Here is a 22,801-nt window from a genome sequence, read left to right on the forward strand (position 1 = left end):
CAAGCTGCACTGAAGCAGAGCAGCTGAGGAGCACAGTAGCTGTGCAATGAGAACATAAGATAATGGAAAAAAAAAATATATAATACATAATGTATTTATGAAAAAGTATTAAATTATAAAATAGTTATAACTTTGTGATTCTGTTTAGGCCAGCAGAGAAGGCTTAGCTGGCCCTGACTGCACACCACTGGTGTGTATATGTGTGTGTATATGTGTGTATATGTGTGTGTCTGTTGGCTTGTCGCTTCCACGCGCTGACTCCATGAACACACTCTATCAGAAGCCCCGGCAATGTACGTCAGAACCTGCCCACTGCGCATGCCCAGTCATGCTCAACAGTCTCCAGCACCGTACACACCGGAGTCACAACAACCAACAACCGTTCACCGTGACCGGCCGCAACACACACCGAGACTCACCTGGACCAACAGCGGCTCACCTGTCGGCTCACTGAACCCGCTGCTGATGGATCAATCCGCGCGGCTGATAACCGCTGCTGACGTTAGCACACTCATTAGCTACATGCTAACAGGCTAATGCATCCAGCAACCAGCCCAGCTTCACCCTCCCTCCTACCGGACTCGGGCTCAGCCGGTCAGCGTGCATGTAAAGCGGTGAACCGTGCGTGTCGGTCCCGCTGCAGCAGCAGCAGACATGCAGGCGGGCCAGCTGCAGTACGACTTCTTCAACGAGGAGAACGGACCCAAGTGGAGAGGCCTGCTGGTCTCTTCACTGGAGAAGGTACACACACACATATATACACACTCACACATATATACATATATACACACACATATATACACACTCACACATATATACATATATACACACACATATATACACACTCACACATATATACATATATACACACACATATATACACGCTCACACATATATACACACTCACACATATATACACACTCACACATATATACATATATACACACACATATATACACACTCACACATATATACATATATACACACACATATATACACGCTCACACATATATACACGCTCACACATATATACACACTCACACATATATACACACTCACACATATATACACACTCACACATATATACATATATACACACACATATATACACGCTCACACATATATACACACTCACACATATATACACACTCACACACATATATACACACTCACACATATATACATATATACACACACATATATACACTCACACATATATACACACTCACACATATATACATATATACACACACATATATACACGCTCACACATATATACACACTCACACATATATACACACTCACACACATATATACACACTCACACATATATACATATATACACACACATATATACACTCACACATATATACACACTCACACACATATATACACGCTCACACATATATACACGCTCACACATATATACACGCTCACACATATATACACACTCACACATATATACACACTCACACATATATACACGCTCACACATATATACACACTCATACATATATACACACTCACACATATATACATATATACACACACATATATACACTCACACATATATACACACTCACACATATATACACGCTCACACATATATACACGCTCACACATATATACACGCTCACACATATATACACACTCACACATATATACACACTCACACATATATACACACTCACACATATATACACGCTCACACATATATACACGCTCACACATATATACACACTCACACATATATACACGCTCACACATATATACACACTCACACATATATACACGCTCACACATATATACACACTCATACATATATACACACTCACACATATATACATATATACACACACATATATACACTCACACATATATACACACTCACACATATATACACGCTCACACATATATACACGCTCACACATATATACACACTCATACATATATACACACTCACACATATATACACGCTCACACATATATACACACTCACACATATATACACACACACACACACACACACACACACACACACACACACACACACACACTCTCTCATACACACACTGAGACATATTCACACACACAGGCATATATATACATATACACACACACAAGACATAAACACACACACACTGACACACACATATATACACTCACTCACTCATACTCACTCACTCACTCACTCACTCATACTCACTCACTCATACTCACTCACTCACTCACTCACTCATACTCACTCACTCATACTCACTCACTCACTCACTCATACTCACTCACTCACATACTCACTCACTCACTCATACTCACTCACTCATACTCACTCACTCACATACTCACTCACTCACTCATACTCACTCACTCATACTCACTCACTCACTCACATACTCACTCACTCACTCATACTCACTCACTCACTCACATACTCACTCACTCACTCATACTCACTCACTCATACTCACTCACTCACATACTCACTCACTCACTCATACTCACTCACTCACATACTCACTCACTCACTCATACTCACTCACTCATACTCATGCAGGTGAGGAATGTTCTTGGACTTTCACTGCGTCATCATGTTTGTGTTCTTAAACACTAACTGTAGTCACACCTGGTTGAAGTCAGTTTGTTGTTGGTCAAACAGAAACATGCAGGTTGGTGTGTTCAAACACAACTCACCTGTACACACACACACACACACACACACACACACACAGTTCATAGAACCATATGCGTCATGTGATCTTCTCTGCTACTGTTGTAAGTCCATAAGTCAGCGTTAGAGGCTGACTTTGCCCAAGGGAATTACCCACAATTCATTGCAATGTGACGTTAAACACGGGGTAGCCGGTGGACGCATGGAGACGTTTACTCAGAAACATGAAGGGTTAAAGATGGAACATTAAAACGTGAAATCAGAGAATATTCATTCATTCATCAAATATTAGATTCAGTCATTGAAGCCGTTTTGACAAAACGAGTAAATAGATTAAATGAAGTTACTTCATCTCGTGAGGAAAGAGTGAAGACGTTCAAATCATGTGAGTCCAAGGCTCACTCTCTTTAGCTGCTACCTGTCCTCTGTGTCTCTACCTGTCCTCTGTGTCCTCTGTGTCTCTACATGTCCTCTGTGTCTCTACATGTCCTCTGTGTCTCTACATGTCCTCTGTGTCCTCTGTGTCTCTACCTGTCCTCTGTGTCTCTACATGTCCTCTGTGTCTCTACCTGTCCTCTGTGTCTCTACATGTCCTCTGTGTCCTCTGTGTCTCCACCTGGTGGCAGCACAGTACTGTGAGGCTCTTTCTCAGTTCCCCATTTTGTGCTAATTGTTGAAAGTGAAGGTTTTTATTGGACTGTTGACAGGAAGGGAAGGGTTAACATACTTAAGGTCCCATGGTGGTCCGCCAGAAGGGACTTCACCTCTCTATTACCTGTGTGTGTGTGTGTGTGTGTGTGTGTGTGTGTGTGTGTGTGTGTGTGTGTGTGTGTGTGTGTGTGTGTGTGTGTGTGTGTGTGCAGGTACTGAACCAGGTGCATCCTAACCTGGTGTCCCAGCAGGAGGCGCTGCAATACATTGAGGAGCTGATCCTGCTCCTGCTCAGCATGCTGTGTCAGGCTCAACCAAGAACTGTCCAGGATGTGGAGGTAACACCTACACACACACCAGAGTCCAGATGTTTAGACCAGGTCAGTCCAGATGTTTAGACCAGGTCAGTCCAGATGTTGAGACCAGGTCAGTCCAGATGTTAACACCAGGTAGTCCAGATGTTGAGACCAGGTCAGTCCAGATGTTGAGACCAGGTCAGTCCAGATGTTGAGACCAGAGTCCAGATGTTGAGACCAGGTCAGTCCAGATGTTGAGACCAGGTCAGTCCAGATGTTGAGACCAGAGTCCAGATGTTGAGACCAGGTCGGTCCAGATGTTGAGACCAGGTCGGTCCAGATGTTGAGACCAGGTCAGTCCAGATGTTGAGACCAGAGTCCAGATGTTGAGACCAGGTCAGTCCAGATGTTGAGACCAGGTCAGTCCAGATGTTGAGACCAGAGTCCAGATGTTGAGACCAGGTCAGTCCAGATGTTGAGACCAGGTCGGTCCAGATGTTGAGACCAGGTCGGTCCAGATGTTGAGACCAGGTCGGTCCAGATGTTGAGACCAGGTCGGTCCAGATGTTGAGACCAGGTCAGTCCAGATGTTGAGACCAGGTCAGTCCAGATGTTGAGACCAGGTCAGCCCAGATGTTGAGACCAGAGTCCAGATGTTAACCCCCCCGTCCCACCAGGAGCGGGTCCAGAAGAGCTTCCCTCATCCCATAGATAAGTGGGCGATAGCTGACGCTCAGGCTGCCATCGAGAAGAGGAAGAGGAGGAATCCTCTGGCTCTGCCTGTGGACAAGATCCACCCACTGCTGAAGGTACTAGTGTCTCCACCTTCATCGCCACCTTCATCATCATCATCATCATCACCACGTTTCCCATGATGCCTTGTGTTATCAGGAGGTGCTGGGGTACAAGATAGACCACCAGGTGTCGGTCTACATGGTGGCGGTGTTGGAGTACATCTCTGCTGACATCCTGAAGCTGGCAGGAAACTACGTGAGGAACATCAGACACTATGAGATCTCTCAGCAGGACATCACTGTGGCCATGTGTGCTGACAAGGTACACACACACACACACACACACACACACACACCTCTTCACTGAGCTCCTCTTTAATTCAGGTATTATGGTCTGTAATAGACAAAGCCTCCACAGGGGGGCGCTGGAGATCTGAAGGAGGACAGACAGGAGCTGATCACAGATCAGTCTGAGATGTTTACCATGTCGTTGTCTGTCTGTCTGTCTCTCAGGTGCTGATGGACATGTTCCACCAGGACGAGGAGGACATCAGCGGCTTCCCTCTGATGGACGAGGAGCCGTCGGCCAATGAGGAGCAGAGTTACTACGAGCTGGTGAGGAGCTTCATGTCTGACGGTCGACAGTTCCTGAGGACGCTCAACCTGCTGATCAAGGTGTTCAGAGAGCCCTTCACCTCCAGCCCCATGCTGTTCTCTCAGCACGTACGTACTCCACCGGACCTCCAGGCTGTCCTCCATGTTGTCCACCATGTTGTCCTCCTTGTTGTCCACCATGTTGTCCTCCATGTTGTCCTCCATGTTGTCCTCCATGTTGTCCTCCATGTTGTCCTCCATGTTGTCCTCCATGTTGTCCTCCATGTTGTCCTCCTTGTTGTCCTCCTTGTTGTCCTCCTTGTTGTCCTCCATGTTGTCCTCCATGTTGTCCTCCATGTTGTCCTCCATGTTGTCCTCCTTGTTGTCCTCCTTGTTGTCCTCCTTGTTGTCCACCATGTTGTCCTCCTTGTTGTCCACCATGTTGTCCTCCTTGTTGTCCTCCTTGTTGTCCTCCATGTTGTCCTCCTTGTTGTCCTCCTTGTTGTCCACCATGTTGTCCTCCTTGTTGTCCTCCTTGTTGTCCTCCATGTTGTCCTCCTTGTTGTCCTCCTTGTTGTCCTCCATGTTGTCCTCCATGTTGTCCTCCTTGTTGTCCACCATATTGTCCTCCATGTTGTCCTCCTTGTTGTCCTCCATGTTGTCCTCCTTGTTGTCCTCCATGTTGTCCTCCTTGTTGTCCACCATGTTGTCCTCCAGGCTGTCCTCCATGTTGTCCTCCTTGTTGTCCTCCTTGTTGTCCTCCATGTTGTCCTCCATGTTGTCCTCCTTGTTGTCCACCATGTTGTCCTCCATGTTGTCCTCCATGTTGTCCTCCATGTTGTCCACCATGTTGTCCTCCATGTTGTCCTCCTTGTTGTCCTCCTTGTTGTCCTCCTTGTTGTCCTCCTTGTTGTCCTCCATGTTGTCCTCCTTGTTGTCCTCCTTGTTGTCCTCCTTGTTGTCCTCCTTGTTGTCCTCCGTGTTGTCCTCCGTGTTGTCCTCCGTGTTGTCCTCCTTGTTGTCCTCCATGTTGTCCTCCATGTTGTCCTCCTTGTTGTCCTCCTTGTTGTCCTCCATGTTGTCCTCCATGTTGTCCTCCTTGTTGTCCTCCTTGTTGTCCTCCTTGTTGTCCTCCTTGTTGTCCTCCATGTTGTCCACCATGTTGTCCACCATGTTGTCCTCCTTGTTGTCCTCCTTGTTGTCCTCCTTGTTGTCCTCCTTGTTGTCCTCCATGTTGTCCACCATGTTGTCCTCCTTGTTGTCCTCCATGTTGTCCTCCTTGTTGTCCTCCTTGTTGTCCTCCATGTTGTCCTCCTTGTTGTCCTCCATGTTGTCCTCCTTGTTGTCCTCCTTGTTGTCCACCATGTTGTCCACCATGTTGTCCTCCATGTTGTCCTCCATGTTGTCCTCCTTGTTGTCCTCCTTGTTGTCCTCCATGTTGTCCTCCTTGTTGTCCTCCTTGTTGTCCTCCATGTTGTCCTCCTTGTTGTCCTCCATGTTGTCCTCCATGTTGTCCTCCTTGTTGTCCTCCTTGTTGTCCTCCTTGTTGTCCTCCTTGTTGTCCTCCATGTTGTCCTCCTTGTTGTCCTCCATGTTGTCCTCCTTGTTGTCCTCCTTGTTGTCCTCCATGTTGTCCTCCTTGTTGTCCTCCTTGTTGTCCACCATGTTGTCCTCCTTGTTGTCCTCCTTGTTGTCCTCCATGTTGTCCTCCTTGTTGTCCTCCATGTTGTCCTCCTTGTTGTCCTCCATGTTGTCCTCCTTGTTGTCCTCCTTGTTGTCCTCCATGTTGTCCTCCTTGTTGTCCTCCTTGTTGTCCACCATGTTGTCCTCCTTGTTGTCCTCCTTGTTGTCCTCCATGTTGTCCTCCTTGTTGTCCTCCATGTTGTCCTCCTTGTTGTCCTCCATGTTGTCCTCCTTGTTGTCCTCCTTGTTGTCCTCCATGTTGTCCTCCTTGTTGTCCTCCATGTTGTCCTCCTTGTTGTCCACCATGTTGTCCTCCTTGTTGTCCACCATGTTGTCCTCCTTGTTGTCCTCCTTGTTGTCCACCATGTTGTCCTCCTTGTTGTCCTCCTTGTTGTCCTCCATGTTGTCCTCCTTGTTGTCCTCCATGTTGTCCTCCTTGTTGTCCTCCATGTTGTCCTCCTTGTTGTCCTCCTTGTTGTCCTCCATGTTGTCCTCCTTGTTGTCCTCCTTGTTGTCCACCATGTTGTCCTCCATGTTGTCCTCCTTGTTGTCCTCCATGTTGTCCTCCTTGTTGTCCTCCTTGTTGTCCTCCATGTTGTCCTCCTTGTTGTCCTCCATGTTGTCCTCCTTGTTGTCCTCCTTGTTGTCCTCCTTGTTGTCCACCATGTTGTCCTCCATGTTGTCCACCATGTTGTCCTCCATGTTGTCCTCCTTGTTGTCCTCCATGTTGTCCTCCATGTTGTCCACCATGTTGTCCTCCATGTTGTCCTCCTTGTTGTCCTCCATGTTGTCCTCCTTGTTGTCCTCCATGTTGTCCTCCTTGTTGTCCTCCTTGTTGTCCTCCTTGTTGTCCTCCATGTTGTCCTCCTTGTTGTCCTCCTTGTTGTCCTCCTTGTTGTCCTCCATGTTGTCCTCCTTGTTGTCCTCCTTGTTGTCCTCCATGTTGTCCTCCTTGTTGTCCTCCTTGTTGTCCTCCATGTTGTCCTCCATGTTGTCCTCCATGTTGTCCTCCATGTTGTCCTCCATGTTGTCCTGTGTGATCTCCCGATCAGCCCTCGTGCGATCGATCGGTGCGGTTGATCTGATCTGGTGTGTCTCCGTCAGGATGTGGACAGTATCTTCAGTCGGATCGTTGACATCCACGAGGTGACGGTGAAGCTGCTGGGTCTGATCGAGGACACGGTGGAGATGACCGATGAAGGCAGTCCTCATCCTCTGGTGGGGAGCTGCTTCGAAGACCTGGCCGAGGTCTGTAGCTGTGATTGATATATATATTATATAACAGTTACATCATGAGATAATTTAACGATGATCAGCTCTGATTCTGATTGATTGATAGGAGTTGGCTTTTGACCCCTATGAGACGTACGCTCAGGAGACCCTGCGCTCTGGTTTCCATGAACACTTCCTGAGTCAAGTGTCCAAACCAGGAGCAGCCTTCCACCTCCAGGTAAACCCTGTCCCTGGTCTCTGACATAAGACCTGTAGGCTCCTTCTCCAGGTAAATGATGATGATGATGATGATGATGCAGTAAAGGTGTTGTCTGTCTTCAGTCCATCTGTGAAGGTTTTAAAGAGGCTGTTCACTACGTTCTGCCCAGACTGCTGCTCACTCCTGTTTACCACTGTCTGCACCTGTTTGAGATCCTCAAGGTAAGACTACTCCACCTGAACTACACCTGGCTTTATGCTAGCATAATTTTGGCTTTATGCTAGCATAATTTTGGCTTTATGCTAGCGTCATGTTGGCTTTATGCTAGCATCATGTTGGCTTTATGCTAGCATGACGTTGGCTTTATGCTAGCATGACGTTGGCTTTATGCTAGCATGACGTTGGCTTTATGCTAGCATCATGTTGGCTTTATGCTAGCATCATGTTGGCTTTATGCTAGCATGACGTTGGCTTTATGCCAGCATGACGTTGGCTTTATGCTAGCATGACGTTGGCTTTATGCTAGCATCATGTTGGCTTTATGCTAGCATGACGTTGGCTTTATGCTAGCATCATGTTGGCTTTATGCTAGCATCATGTTGGCTTTATGCTAGCATGACGTTGGCTTTATGCTAGCATGACGTTGGCTTTATGCTAGCATCATGTTGGCTTTATGCCAGCATGACGTTGGCTTTATGCTAGCATGACGTTGGCTTTAACCAAATCACTTCTGAGAACGATGATATTTCATAATATATGAAAAACCTACGTAATGAAGAAATTCTGATAAAATGGACCATGAAAGCTATTTTACTCACTCAAAAACACAGATATACACAAAGTAATACTATATACTACCAGTGGTACCACAATTTCAGCTATTTTTCGCCAGGACACGGCGAGCTATGTTCTCCGTTACCGATCCCAACCAAAAACGACGGCACTTTCACAGACAAACTGCATATCACAGAGCACGAGCATTCCACACTGAATCCAACCATAGTTTCCAAATTCCTCTCCTGCAAACCATTAACAAGTTGCACTCCATAAGAGCAACACACAGCCAAACAGCAAAAAGAATTGTAAATGCCTAAAAATTCGCACCCTGAGATGGTTTTCTGGAAGAAAATTGCCAAAAATCCAAAATGAATCCTTTCAGCCATGTGCTGCCGGTGTCTCTCCTCCGTTCTGTGAGTCTCTACGAGCGTCTATCAAGGTTTGGTTGACTTTTTCATTTTGGCCAATGGGGGCACCCCACGGTTTTCGATTTTTTTTTATTGGCTTAAAATTCAGTCAATAAACTCAAAGAACGTATCATTACACTCCTCACACTCTGGCTCTGTAAGGCTCTGTAAGGTTCACTGGAAGTCTGTGAAACTGGAACTCAGACGAGGGTGAGCCGTGTTTTATTATTATAGAGCCCAGGCTCTCAAAATGATGCCAAACTGCTGTAGTAGATAGATTGAACACTATTAGTGATAAAAGAAGTGAAATATATAGTTATATAGTATATAAAATTGCAATAAAACGGCTGAAAGTGCTGCTTCCAAAATCAGAATTGACGTCGGCTGACCTGTACAAAACCATCGATATTTCTGGCCTGCTTCACTTGATCAAAGCCACATTTTTGTTGAGACTGCTGACAGGACTGCTGCTGTGATTTGGGAGAGTTTTTAGGCCAGGGCCTCATTTCAAGAACAAATTACCAATAAAAGGGCTTTTCTTTTCAGGAGAACCTGAACATTTTCAATTTGAGCTGTGTGTTATATTCATTAACCAGTAACATATACACTGATATTTACACATATGAACACATCTCAAGTGTCAGCGTTATTATTCCATTGAAGTTATTCAAATGGACCTTGTAGTTGGAGAGATACGCCCCTTTGAGGGTATGACACATCGAGCAGAGGCCTAAAAATAGGGCTCGGGTTTTAAACCAGTTTATGTAGACCAATCTGGTTTAAGAATCCCCTCCATGTGTCCCAGTATCACGCTGGTGTCAGCTGCAGGTTCCCAGTCACACCAGTATCCTGTAGATCCAGTCCTGGTCTGGGACTTTCAACTGTGCAACTGTAAGCTCCTTTGGCCCAGTTGAGGTTAAATCTCTGAAATACCTCCAGTCATGTTCTGCAGATTATTTCAGGGCTGAAGGGGAGTCAGGGGGGGCAGGAGCTTTAATCCTGATCTGGTTCTGATCCTGAACCCTAAAGGAACAGGATAGATGAGCTCTGTTCACATGCTGCTGCTGGACCTGGACTGGTCCTGTACCCTCTGTGGGCCTGATATATCCCTGATATATAGTCCTCCCTCTTCTTGCTTGGCCTGGAACTATCTTGGTTCTGGTCTAGTCTGGTTCTGACACGGTTCTCTGTAGAGAAACTCTGTCGTCCCAAGTCTTCTTTTTCTCCAGCAGTTAAAAGGATCTGGTCCTGGTCCTGGTCCTGGTCCTGGTCCTTTTATATCAGCTGATTTTATAGTACAGCTCTGCTCAGCCAGAATATTCCTGACATCAAGTCCTGGTCTACAGTGGGTCCTGAAACCATTGCTGTGTAGTTCTTGGTGCTTCACCTGTCCTTGCAGGTGATGTCACCGCTCAGGTGTGACGATCGTCCACATGTTTTTATTTTGTTTCTGCAGCAACTGGAAGAGAAGAGTGAAGAAGAGGAGGATAAAGAGTGTCTGAAACAGGCCATCACCGCTCTGCTCAACCTGCAGAGCAGCATGGAGAGAATCTGCTCCAGGAGCCTCGCCAAGAGGAGGCTCAGGTACACACCTGTACCTCACCTGCACACACCTGCACACACCTGCACAGCCCCATGTAGGTTGGAGCTCCACCCATTATGAGGGTCTAGTGGTCCTTTATTACATTACAGTCATTGAGCAGACGCTTTTATCCAAAGCGACTTACAATTTATATTCACACACACCGTAGGTACAGCTGCGTGGACACATCGACACACATCGACAGCGGATCGAACCGCCGATCCTCTGATTGAAGGACGGCCCTGCGCTCCACTTAGCCACAGTTGCCCACTAGATCTTTATGAGTTCTAGTGGTTCTTCATGAGGTTCTATTGGCCCTTAATGGGGTTCTAGTGGTCCTTTATGAGTTCTAGTGGGGTTCTAGTGGTCCTTTTTATGGGGTACTGGGCATCCTTGAGGAGATCAGTTTGAGCTTTATTGGTCAACTATGTGAACAGTTGCAAAGAATTTGACTCCGGACTCTTTATTACTGTCAAAGCTGAACACGGTGAACAAAAAAACATCTTTTAAAATGTGTTAAATAAGAAAGAATGAAAGTAGAACACTGAGTGTGTTGAACAATAAGAGCTGAACACACATGGACCAGTCTGGTGGACTCCTCCCATCCTCCCTGTTTCCCCCCCGACATAAATAGACGTGTGTGTGTGTGTGTGTGTGTGTGTGTGTGTGTGTGTGTGTGTGTGTGTGTGTGTGTGTGTGTGTGTGTGTGTGTGTGTGTGTGTGTGTGTGTGTGTGTGTGTGTGTGTGTGTGTGTGTGTAAGGAAGTTTCGTCAGGATCTGGGCGGTGCTGGTCTACTGCCTGTTGTTCGCTATTTGTTAGAAAGAAAAGAACACAGAGGGGAAAACTACTTCTGCTGTTTGTTTTATGAAGTTTTAACTTTACTACTCTTAAAAAGAAGAAGAAGAAGAAGGAGTAGAAAAGAGAAAGGAGGTGGAGAAAAAGTAGAGGACAGATGGTTGGTTGATTGGCAGGTGGATATGAGGACGTAGGTGACTTCCATTTGTTCTTTCTTTGCTTTTGGCGGATGTTGGGTGTAGATGGAGGCTGGTAGAGGCTGTGGATGTAGACGGAGGCTGATGGATGTAGACGGAGGCTGATGTGTGTAGATGGAGGCTGATGTGTGTAGACGGAGGCTGATGTGTGTAGACGGAGGCTTTTGGATTTAGACGGAGGCTGTTGGATGTAGACGGAGGCTGATGTGCGTAGATGGAGGCTGATGGATGTAGACGGAGGCTGTTGGGTGTAGACGGAGGCTGATGTGTGTAGATGGAGGCTGATGGATGTAGACGGAGACTGATGTGTGTAGATGGAGGCTGATGAATGTAGACGGAGGCTGATGTGTGTAGATGGAGGCTGGTAGAGGCTGTTGGATGTAGACGGAGGCTGATGTGTGTAGATGGAGGCTGGTAGAGGCTGTTGGATGTAGACGGAGGCTGATGTGTGTAGATGGAGGCTGATGGATGTAGACGGAGACTGATGTGTGTAGATGGAGGCTGGTAGAGGCTGTGGATGTAGACGGAGGCTGATGTTTGTAGATGGAGGCTGGTAGAGGCTGTGGGCTGATGTGTGTAGATGGAGGCTGGTAGAGGCTGTTGGATGTAGACGGAGGCTGATGTGTGTAGATGGAGGCTGGTAGAGGCTGTTGGATGTAGACGGAGGCTGATGTTTGTAGATGGAGGCTGGTAGAGGCTGTGGATGTAGACGGAGGCTGATGTTTGTAGATGGAGGCTGGTAGAGGCTGTGGATGTAGACGGAGGCTGATGTTTGTAGATGGAGGCTGGTAGAGGCTGTGGATGTAGACGGAGGCTGATGTGTGTAGATGGAGGCTGGTAGAGGCTGTGGATGTAGACGGAGGCTGATGTGTGTAGATGGAGGCTGGTAGAGGCTGTGGATTTAGACGGAGACTGATGTGTGTAGATGGAGGCTGATGAATGTAGACGGAGGCTGATATTTGTAGATGGAGGCTGGTAGAGGCTGTGGATGTAGACGGAGGCTGATGTGTGTAGATGGAGGCTACTGGATGCCACATACGCTGGTGGAGGTGCGCGCGCGGATCGGGGAGGAGCCCCACCGCGATACAGAGAGCGGAGGATATTTGTAATTTGTATCAAGTCCGAGTTTTAAATTTGTTTTTTTTTAGCTGGCGGATTCGCGGGCCACATGAAATGACGTGGCGGGCCGCATCCGGCCCACGGGCCGTATGTTTGACACCCCTGGTGTACATGGTGATGGTGTAGATGGTGACGGTGTACGTGGTGATGGTGTAGATGGTGACGGTGTACGTGGTGATGGTGTAGATGGTGACGGTGTACGTGGTGATGGTGTAGATGGTGACGGTGTAGATGGAGGTTGTTGTGAAACTGTTCACATACTTGAGGGTTTAAGCTGTAAACTGATTAGTGAGCTGCTGCACAAACTGAAGTTTAACACACTTGTTTGTCTTGTTTTTCTAAACTTTAAACAACAACTATATATAAACAATAAACAACTTTTTCACAATAAAAGCATCCTGCCGGCACGGCCGTGGAGGGCTTTTAATGTGAAACAATTATCAGCGTAAAGTGGATACTTCTATAGAATGTAATAATCTTCTCCTGTTCTCCTACCCTCTTCTCCTTCTTCTTCTTTAGCGAGTCGGCGTGTCGTTTCTACAGCCACCAGATGAAGGGAAAGCACCTGGCCATCAAGAAGATGAACGAGATCCAGAAGAACATCGATGGCTGGGAGGGTAAGGACATCGGTCAGTGCTGCAACGAGTTCATCATGGAGGGCACGCTGACCCGCGTGGGTGCCAAACACGAGCGCCACATCTTCCTGTTCGACGGCTTGATGATCTGCTGCAAGTCCAACCACGGGCCGCCGCGGCTGCCGGGCGCCGGCTCTGGCGCGGAGTACCGGCTCAAAGAAAAGTTCTTCATGCGCAAAGTCCAGATCAACGACCGGGACGACAAGGAGGGCGAGTACCGGCACGCCTTCGAGATCGTCCTGAAGGACGGGAACAGCGTGGTGTTCGCCGCCAAGTCCGCCGAGGAGAAGAATGGCTGGATGGCGGCGCTGATCTCGCTGCAGTACCGCAGCACGTTGGAGCGCATGCTGGACTCGGCCATGATGCAGGAGGAGAAGGACGAGCAGGTGAGGCTGCCGGGAGCCGAGGTGTACCGGTTCGCCGCGCCGGACTCAGAGGAGAACGTCGTGTTCGAGGAGAACGTCCAGTCCAAGTCCGGGATCCCCGTCGTCAAAGCGGGGACAGTCCTGAAACTGATCGAGAGGCTCACCTTCCACATGTACGCAGGTGAGGCGTGATGTCACACAGGTGTTTATAGACGGGATCAGCTGATCCACCTTTGGCCTGTTGATGGGTAAACAGAAGAGGGGACAGCTTGTCAGTGAGACTACGCCTGTGACCATGTTGTTCTTATCTTAACTGTCTTGTGGGGACACGCCCAGTTACCAGTTCACTCCCATGATGCATCTGGGCTCTAAACTGGTTGTTCTGGTTTTTAATCTGTTGTGTTTTCTTCTGTTCCTTCCTTTTAGATCCAAACTTTGTCCGAACATTTCTCACCACCTACAGATCTTTCTGTAAACCTCAGGAGCTGCTGGACCTGCTCATGGAGAGGTGAGGGACCAATCACATCACTCTCCTCAGGCCTGTGTTAGTTTAAACCTTCACATGGACAAAACCAGGTTTAAGATCTGACCTCAGGTCTGTAATGGTTTCAGGTTTGAGATCCCGGAGCCGAGGCCCAGCGATGTGGATCCCATGGAGGGAGGAGAGCAGCCGCTGAGCGCCGAACTTAAACGTTTCCGTAAAGAGTTTGTCCAGCCGGTCCAACTCAGGTAGAGACTCTGATGATGATGATGTAATGTGATGTCACCGTGATGTCGTTCATCTACTTCCTCTGCTCTGTGTGACAACTCCTCCTGCAGAGTGTTGAATGTGTGTCGTCACTGGGTGGAGCATCATTTCTACGACTTTGAGAGAGACGCTTACCTGCTGAGACAACTGGAGGAGTTTATCGCCTCAGTCAGAGGTACGTTACCTGTGTGAACACTGTCAGTCATCAGTCAGAGGTACGTTACCTGTGTGAACACCTGTCAGTCATCAGTCAGAGGTACGTACCTGTGTGAACACTGTCAGTCATCAGTCAGAGGTACGTTACCTGTGTGAACACTGTCAGTCATCAGTCAGAGGTACGTACCTGTGTGAACACTGTCAGTCATCAGTCAGAGGTACGTTACCTGTGTGAACACCTGTCAGTCATCAGTCAGAGGTACGTTACCTGTGTGAACACCTGTCAGTCATCAGTCAGAGGTACGTTACCTGTGTGAACACCTGTCAGTCATCAGTCAGAGGTACGTTACCTGTGTGAACACCTGTCAGTCATCAGTCAGAGGTACGTTACCTGTGTGAACACCTGTGTGGAGCTTGCTGATAGAAATAAATGTCTTGTGTTGCAGGTAAGGCAATGAGGAAATGGGTGGAGTCGATAACTAAGATCATCCAGAGGAAGAAGCAGGTTCAGGTGAGCGTGCCCAGTCACAGCATAACCTTCCAGAACTCTCCTCCTCCCATCGAGTGGCACACCTGTAAACCAGGAAACACTGAGCAGTTCGACCTCATGACGCTTCACCCCATCGAGATCGGCCGGCAGCTTACCCTGCTCGAGTCTGACTTCTACAGGTAAGGGTAGTCCTTGTAGTCCACTTATACGATCAGGAAGTTCACTGTCTGTACTTGTAGTCCACTTATATTTTATTCTGCAGGGCGGTGCAGCCGTCTGAGCTGGTTGGCAGCGTCTGGACCAAAGAAGACAAAGAGATTCACTCCCCCAACCTGCTGAGGATGATACGACACACCACCAACCTCACACTCTGGTTTGAAAAGTAAGACCTCACTCTGACATCACAGACAAACTCATACAAACCTATTTATGAGGTGACTTCAGAGACCATTACAAAGGGGGGAGCACCAACCAATAAGCATATAAATGTACCTGTTCAGTGATTTGTTCTCTCAGATTGAAACCAACCAATGAGACGATTGAAGTGTCACATACTTAAGGAAATAACTCGTCCACCTTTATCCACACCCTCCATCTCACCATCAGCTGTGGATCCAACTGAATCAAAACAGCCCAAAACTTTACTCCATCTACGCCACCAAATTCATTTTGTAATTCACACTTCCAACTTCATCTCCAACCAAAACTCCAACCTCACCTCCAACCAAAACTCCAACCTCACCTCCAACCAAAACTCCAACCACACCTCCAACCTCACCTCCAACCAAAACTCCAACCTCACCTCCAACCAAAACTCAAACCACACCTCCAACCAAAACTTAAACCACTCCTCCAACCAAAACTCAAACCACTCCTCCAACCTCAACTCAAACCACTCCTCCAACCAAAACTCAAACCACTCCTCCAACCAAAACTTAAACCACTTCAACCACTTTCCCCCGTCTTCACTTCCAAACATATCTCCAGCCATGAGCTTCACCCTCAGTCAAACATGACTTTGATGTCCTACCCGTCCCATCTGATCCTTCTTCAGGTGTATGGTAGAAACCGAGAACCTGGATGAACGGGTTGCCGTCGTTTCTCGGATCATCGAGATCCTGCAAGTTTTTCAGGAGCTCAACAATTTTAACGGAGTTCTGGAGGTCGTCAGTGCCATGAACTCGTCTCCGGTCTACAGACTGGACCACACCTTCGAGGTAAACAACACGTCCTTCTACCTCTGCTGGTCATCGCCAAAAACAAAATCACATTCTATAGTTGTGGTAAAACGTTTACAGACACTATGGTTCGCTTTTTAAATATATAAAATAATACGTGCTGTGTTTTTTTGGTTTCCCAGCAAATTCCGAGTCGACAGAGAAAGATCCTGGAGGAAGCTCATGAGCTGAGTGAAGATCATTACAAGAAGTATTTGGCCAAACTGCGCTCCATCAACCCCCCCTGTGTCCCGTTCTTTGGTAGGCTCCGACGCTCATCTGTCTTTTTTTATTAAACACGATTTATTTTACGATGTTAAAATAAGGAGTCGCTCTCTCTCGGTTTGTTCAGGAATCTACCTGACCAACATCCTGAAGACGGAGGAGGGAAACCCCGACTTCCTGCGCAGACACGGCAAAGATCTGATCAACTTCAGCAAGAGGAGGAAAGTGGCCGAAATCACCGGCGAGATCCAACAGTACCAGAACCAACCGTACTGCCTGAGAGTGGAGAACGACATCAGGGTCAGTGTTGATGACGATGTCGTCGCCTTACTGTGTGTGTTAGTGTCAGAGGTGTGACCGTGTTCTGTGTTTGTTGAAGCAGAAGTTCTTCGAGAACCTGAACCCGATGGAGGACATGTCAGAGAAAGACTTCGCCGATCACCTGTTCAACAAATCTCTGGAAATAGAACCTCGAAACGCCCGATCGTTGCCTCGATTTGTAAGTGTCACCAAAGCGACGCCTTGGACGCCTGGAAGCGGTGACGGTCTGACTTTAGATAGGAGTCACAGGAGTGTGATGATGAATCTGTTTTAAATATGTCCGTTAACCTCCCCAGGTGAAGAAGTACAGCTGTCCTCTGAAGTCTCCGGGGATCCGTCCAACCTCAGCGAGGCCTGGGACCATGCGGCACCCGACGCCTCTGCAGAACGAGCCCAGAAAGATCAGTTACAGCCGCATCCCCGACAGCGAGGCCGAGGGGGGGGCTGTCTCGGCCCCCAATTCCCCCCGCACCCCCCTGACTCCGCCCCCTGCCTCGGCCACCTCCAGCTCCACAGACGTTGGCAGTGTGTTTGACTCGCCACAAGGTCCCAGCAGCCCCTTTCACTCCAGTAAGACCCCAAACTACACACTAACCCACCAGTCACAAGTCTGACACCAAGCACAGGTTTCTAAGTGTCTGTGTCTGATGTTCTAACAGCGTCTGATGTTCTAACAGAGTGTCTGATGTTCTAACAGTGTCTGATGTTCTAACAGCGTGTCTGATGTTCTAACAGAGTGTCTGATGTTCTAACAGAGTGTCTGATGTTCTAACAGCGTGTCTGATGTTCTAACAGCGTCTGATGTTCTAACAGAGTGTCTGATGTTCTAACAGCGTGTCTGATGTTCTAACAGAGTGTCTGATGTTCTAACAGCCTGTCTGATGTTCTAACAGCGTCTGATGTTCTGACAGTGTCTGATGTTCTGACAGCGTGTCTGATGTTCTAACAGCGTGTCTGATGTTCTGACAGAGTGTCTGATGTTCTGACAGCGTGTCTGATGTTCTAACAGCGTGTCTGATGTTCTAACAGCGTGTCTGATGTTCTAACAGCGTCTGATGTTCTAACAGAGTGTCTGATGTTCTAACAGAGTGTCTGATGTTCTAACAGCGTGTCTGATGTTCTAACAGCGTGTCTGATGTTCTAACAGCGTCTGATGTTCTAACAGAGTGTCTGATGTTCTAACAGCGTGTCTGATGTTCTAACAGAGTGTCTGATGTTCTAACAGCGTGTCTGATGTTCTAACAGCGTCTGATGTTCTAACAGAGTGTCTGATGTTCTAACAGCGTGTCTGATGTTCTAACAGAGTGTCTGATGTTCTAACAGCGTGTCTGATGTTCTAACAGCGTCTGATGTTCTGACAGTGTCTGATGTTCTGACAGCGTGTCTGATGTTCTAACAGCGTGTCTGATGTTCTGACAGAGTGTCTGATGTTCTGACAGCGTGTCTGATGTTCTAACAGCGTGTCTGATGTTCTAACAGCGTGTCTGATGTTCTAACAGCGTCTGATGTTCTAACAGAGTGTCTGATGTTCTAACAGAGTGTCTGATGTTCTAACAGCGTGTCTGATGTTCTAACAGCGTGTCTGATGTTCTAACAGCGTCTGATGTTCTAACAGAGTGTCTGATGTTCTAACAGCGTGTCTGATGTTCTAACAGAGTGTCTGATGTTCTAACAGCGTGTCTGATGTTCTAACAGCGTCTGATGTTCTAACAGAGTGTCTGATGTTCTAACAGCGTGTCTGATGTTCTAACAGAGTGTCTGATGTTCTAACAGCGTGTCTGATGTTCTAACAGCGTCTGATGTTCTGACAGTGTCTGATGTTCTGACAGCGTGTCTGATGTTCTAACAGCGTGTCTGATGTTCTGACAGAGTGTCTGATGTTCTGACAGCGTGTCTGATGTTCTAACAGCGTGTCTGATGTTCTAACAGCGTGTCTGATGTTCTAACAGCGTCTGATGTTCTAACAGAGTGTCTGATGTTCTAACAGAGTGTCTGATGTTCTAACAGCGTGTCTGATGTTCTAACAGCGTGTCTGATGTTCTAACAGCGTCTGATGTTCTAACAGAGTGTCTGATGTTCTAACAGCGTGTCTGATGTTCTAACAGAGTGTCTGATGTTCTAACAGCGTGTCTGATGTTCTAACAGCGTCTGATGTTCTAACAGAGTGTCTGATGTTCTGACAGAGTGTCTGATGTTCTGACAGCGTGTCTGATGTTCTAACAGAGTGTCTGATGTTCTAACAGCGTGTCTGATGTTCTAACAGCGTGTCTGATGTTCTAACAGAGTGTCTGATGTTCTAACAGCGTGTCTGATGTTCTAACAGCGTCTGATGTTCTAACAGAGTGTCTGATGTTCTAACAGCGTCTGATGTTCTAACAGAGTGTCTGATGTTCTAACAGTGTCTGATGTTCTAACAGCGTGTCTGATGTTCTAACAGAGTGTCTGATGTTCTAACAGAGTGTCTGATGTTCTAACAGCGTGTCTGATGTTCTAACAGCGTCTGATGTTCTAACAGAGTGTCTGATGTTCTAACAGCGTGTCTGATGTTCTAACAGAGTGTCTGATGTTCTAACAGCGTGTCTGATGTTCTAACAGCGTCTGATGTTCTGACAGTGTCTGATGTTCTGACAGCGTGTCTGATGTTCTAACAGCGTGTCTGATGTTCTGACAGAGTGTCTGATGTTCTGACAGCGTGTCTGATGTTCTAACAGCGTGTCTGATGTTCTAACAGCGTGTCTGATGTTCTAACAGCGTCTGATGTTCTAACAGAGTGTCTGATGTTCTAACAGAGTGTCTGATGTTCTAACAGCGTGTCTGATGTTCTAACAGCGTGTCTGATGTTCTAACAGCGTCTGATGTTCTAACAGAGTGTCTGATGTTCTAACAGCGTGTCTGATGTTCTAACAGAGTGTCTGATGTTCTAACAGCGTGTCTGATGTTCTAACAGCGTCTGATGTTCTAACAGAGTGTCTGATGTTCTGACAGAGTGTCTGATGTTCTGACAGCGTGTCTGATGTTCTAACAGAGTGTCTGATGTTCTAACAGCGTGTCTGATGTTCTAACAGCGTGTCTGATGTTCTAACAGAGTGTCTGATGTTCTAACAGCGTGTCTGATGTTCTAACAGCGTCTGATGTTCTAACAGAGTGTCTGATGTTCTAACAGCGTCTGATGTTCTAACAGAGTGTCTGATGTTCTGACAGAGTGTCTGATGTTCTGACAGCGTGTCTGATGTTCTAACAGAGTGTCTGATGTTCTAACAGCGTGTCTGATGTTCTAACAGCGTGTCTGATGTTCTAACAGAGTGTCTGATGTTCTAACAGCGTGTCTGATGTTCTAACAGCGTCTGATGTTCTAACAGAGTGTCTGATGTTCTAACAGCGTCTGATGTTCTGACAGTGTCTGATGTTCTAACAGCGTGTCTGATGTTCTAACAGCGTGTCTGATGTTCTAACAGTGTCTGATGTTCTAACAGAGTGTCTGATGTTCTGACAGCGTCTGATGTTCTAACAGCGTGTCTGATGTTCTAACAGCGTCTGATGTTCTAACAGAGTGTCTGATGTTCTAACAGCGTCTGATGTTCTAACAGAGTGTCTGATGTTCTAACAGCGTCTGATGTTCTGACAGAGTGTCTGATGTTCTGACAGCGTCTGATGTTCTAACAGCGTGTCTGATGTTCTAACAGCGTCTGATGTTCTAACAGAGTGTCTGATGTTCTAACAGCGTCTGATGTTCTGACAGAGTGTCTGATGTTCCAAAGCTTGTGTTCTCTGTTCTCAGGGTCCTCCTCGGTCTCCTCCATGGTGAGTTTCAGTCGTAGTTCCGAGGACGTTCCTGTTCCTCCTCCTGTTCCTCCGCGCAGACGTCCAGAGTCGGCTCCGGCTGACTCCTCCCCCTCCAAGGTGACTGACATGTATATGTACGAGTCCGATTGTAAAGAAGATGCTCAATGTTTCTACCAAGTGTAACACACCCCCCCCCCCCCCCCCCCCCTCTGTTCCTGTCTCAGATGATGTCGACGTTGGACAGCCCCCCCGCTGTCCCCCCTCGTCAGCCCACCTGTAAGCTCCTCCCCCCTCGTTACTCGTCGTCTCCCCCCGACAGCCCCCCCTCCCTGCCTCCTCGGGAGCCCCTCAGCTCTCCTCTACACCTCCTCCCCCCCCCTCAGGGCCGCCCCCGTTGTGACCTGCAGACCTTCTTCCCCTCCTCCACCACCTCCTCCTCACCCTCCCTCAGCTCCTCCTCACCCCCCCTCCCTCCTCTCACCCCTGTCACTCCCATTCCCAGCCCCGCCTCCAGGAAGATGCCCCTCCCCCTTGACGGCCCCCCCGTGCCTCCCCGGCACACCGTCCCCAAACTTCCTCCCAAGACCTACAAGAGGGAGTCTCTAAACCCCGCCCCCCTTCTGGACACGCCCCCCGCACTGTGATTGTACAGCCTGGACCACTTGAGGAGGCGGGGCTTGATGAGCTAACACTACAGCTGATGGGATGAGAACAAAACAATGGATTAAAGACAAATCAACATCTGATTGATCAATCAGATGTTGAATAAAGATCATGTGCCCTTATTCTGAAAAACAAACTAATCATGTGCCCTTATTCTGAAAAACGAACTGATTGTATTCCTTCAGCTGCAGAACTTTGGAGAACATTTGTCTGTTTGTCAGACCTGATGAACAAAGAGGATCTTGGGTAATGTAGTGCTCCACGGACTGAAGTGGACTCTGGGTCTGAGGTGTCGAGAGCCTTCAGGTACTAGACCAGAACCAAAGAGGTACTGTGTTGGTTCTGGTGGACCTGATGTTGTTTCATGAATGTCTATTCTTTAAAACAAGGGAATAAACGTGTTTGTAAACTGAGCTGGACGGACTACAGAAACCTTACTTCACTGTCTTTATTGTTGCTGTTCCCTCAAAATACGCTGGTAGGAAAGGAAAGGACAAGCGGTAGGAAAGGAAAGGAAAGGAAAGGACAAGTGGTAGGAAAGGAAAGGACAAGTGGTAGGAAAGGAAAGGACAAGCGGTAGGAAAGGAAAGGACAAGCGGTAGGAAAGGAAAGGAAAGGACAAGCGGTAGGAAAGGAAAGGAAAGGAAAGGACAAGTGGTAGGAAAGGAAAGGACAAGTGGTAGGAAAGGAAAGGACAAGCGGTAGGAAAGGAAAGGACAAGCGGTAGGAAAGGAAAGGACAAGCGGTAGGAAAGGAAAGGACAAGCGGTAGGAAAGGAAAGGACAAGCGGTAGGAAAGGAAAGGACAAGCGGTAGGAAAGGAAAGGAAAGGACAAGTGGTAGGAAAGGAAAGGACAAGTGGTAGGAAAGGAAAGGACAAGCGGTAGGAAAGGAAAGGACAAGCGGTAGGAAAGGAAAGGACAAGCGGTAGGAAAGGAAAGGAAAGGACAAGCGGTAGGAAAGGAAAGGAAAGGAAAGGACAAGTGGTAGGAAAGGAAAGGACAAGTGGTAGGAAAGGAAAGGACAAGCGGTAGGAAAGGAAAGGACAAGCGGTAGGAAAGGAGGACAAGCGGAAGGAAAGGAAAGGACAAGCGGTAGGAAGGCTCTCTGGTAGACATGTTAAACCCTTTATGAAGCCTTTCCTTAAGTCAGCATTAGATACAGACCTGAGGGAATTACCCACAATTCATTGCAATGTGACGTTAGGAACGGGGCAACCAGTGGACGCATGGAGACACATTAAGGGTTGAAGATGAACACATG

General features: G+C 47.5%; 1 protein-coding gene across 1 annotated transcript; it reads left to right on the forward strand.

Annotated features, from left to right (window-relative positions):
- The first annotated feature begins 349 nt into the window (after positions 1 to 349).
- On the forward strand, positions 350 to 21,946 carry sos1 (son of sevenless homolog 1). Its single transcript, XM_079160085.1, has 22 exons — positions 350 to 741; positions 3,532 to 3,657; positions 4,293 to 4,424; positions 4,507 to 4,671; positions 4,863 to 5,072; positions 7,731 to 7,874; positions 7,966 to 8,076; positions 8,181 to 8,279; positions 10,699 to 10,826; positions 13,456 to 14,117; positions 14,363 to 14,444; positions 14,549 to 14,665; positions 14,756 to 14,859; positions 15,287 to 15,509; positions 15,593 to 15,712; positions 16,385 to 16,547; positions 16,691 to 16,808; positions 16,900 to 17,072; positions 17,155 to 17,271; positions 17,390 to 17,663; positions 20,872 to 20,993; positions 21,101 to 21,946. The coding sequence occupies exons 1-22, from the start codon at positions 655 to 657 to the stop codon at positions 21,518 to 21,520; spliced, it is 3,897 nt and encodes a 1,298-aa protein (XP_079016211.1). The 5' UTR covers positions 350 to 654; the 3' UTR covers positions 21,521 to 21,946.
- The last annotated feature ends 855 nt before the right edge of the window (positions 21,947 to 22,801 follow it).

This window comes from Pholis gunnellus (assembly GCF_910591455.1).
Source record: "Pholis gunnellus genome assembly, chromosome: 5".
Lineage (NCBI taxonomy): Eukaryota > Metazoa > Chordata > Actinopteri > Perciformes > Pholidae > Pholis > Pholis gunnellus.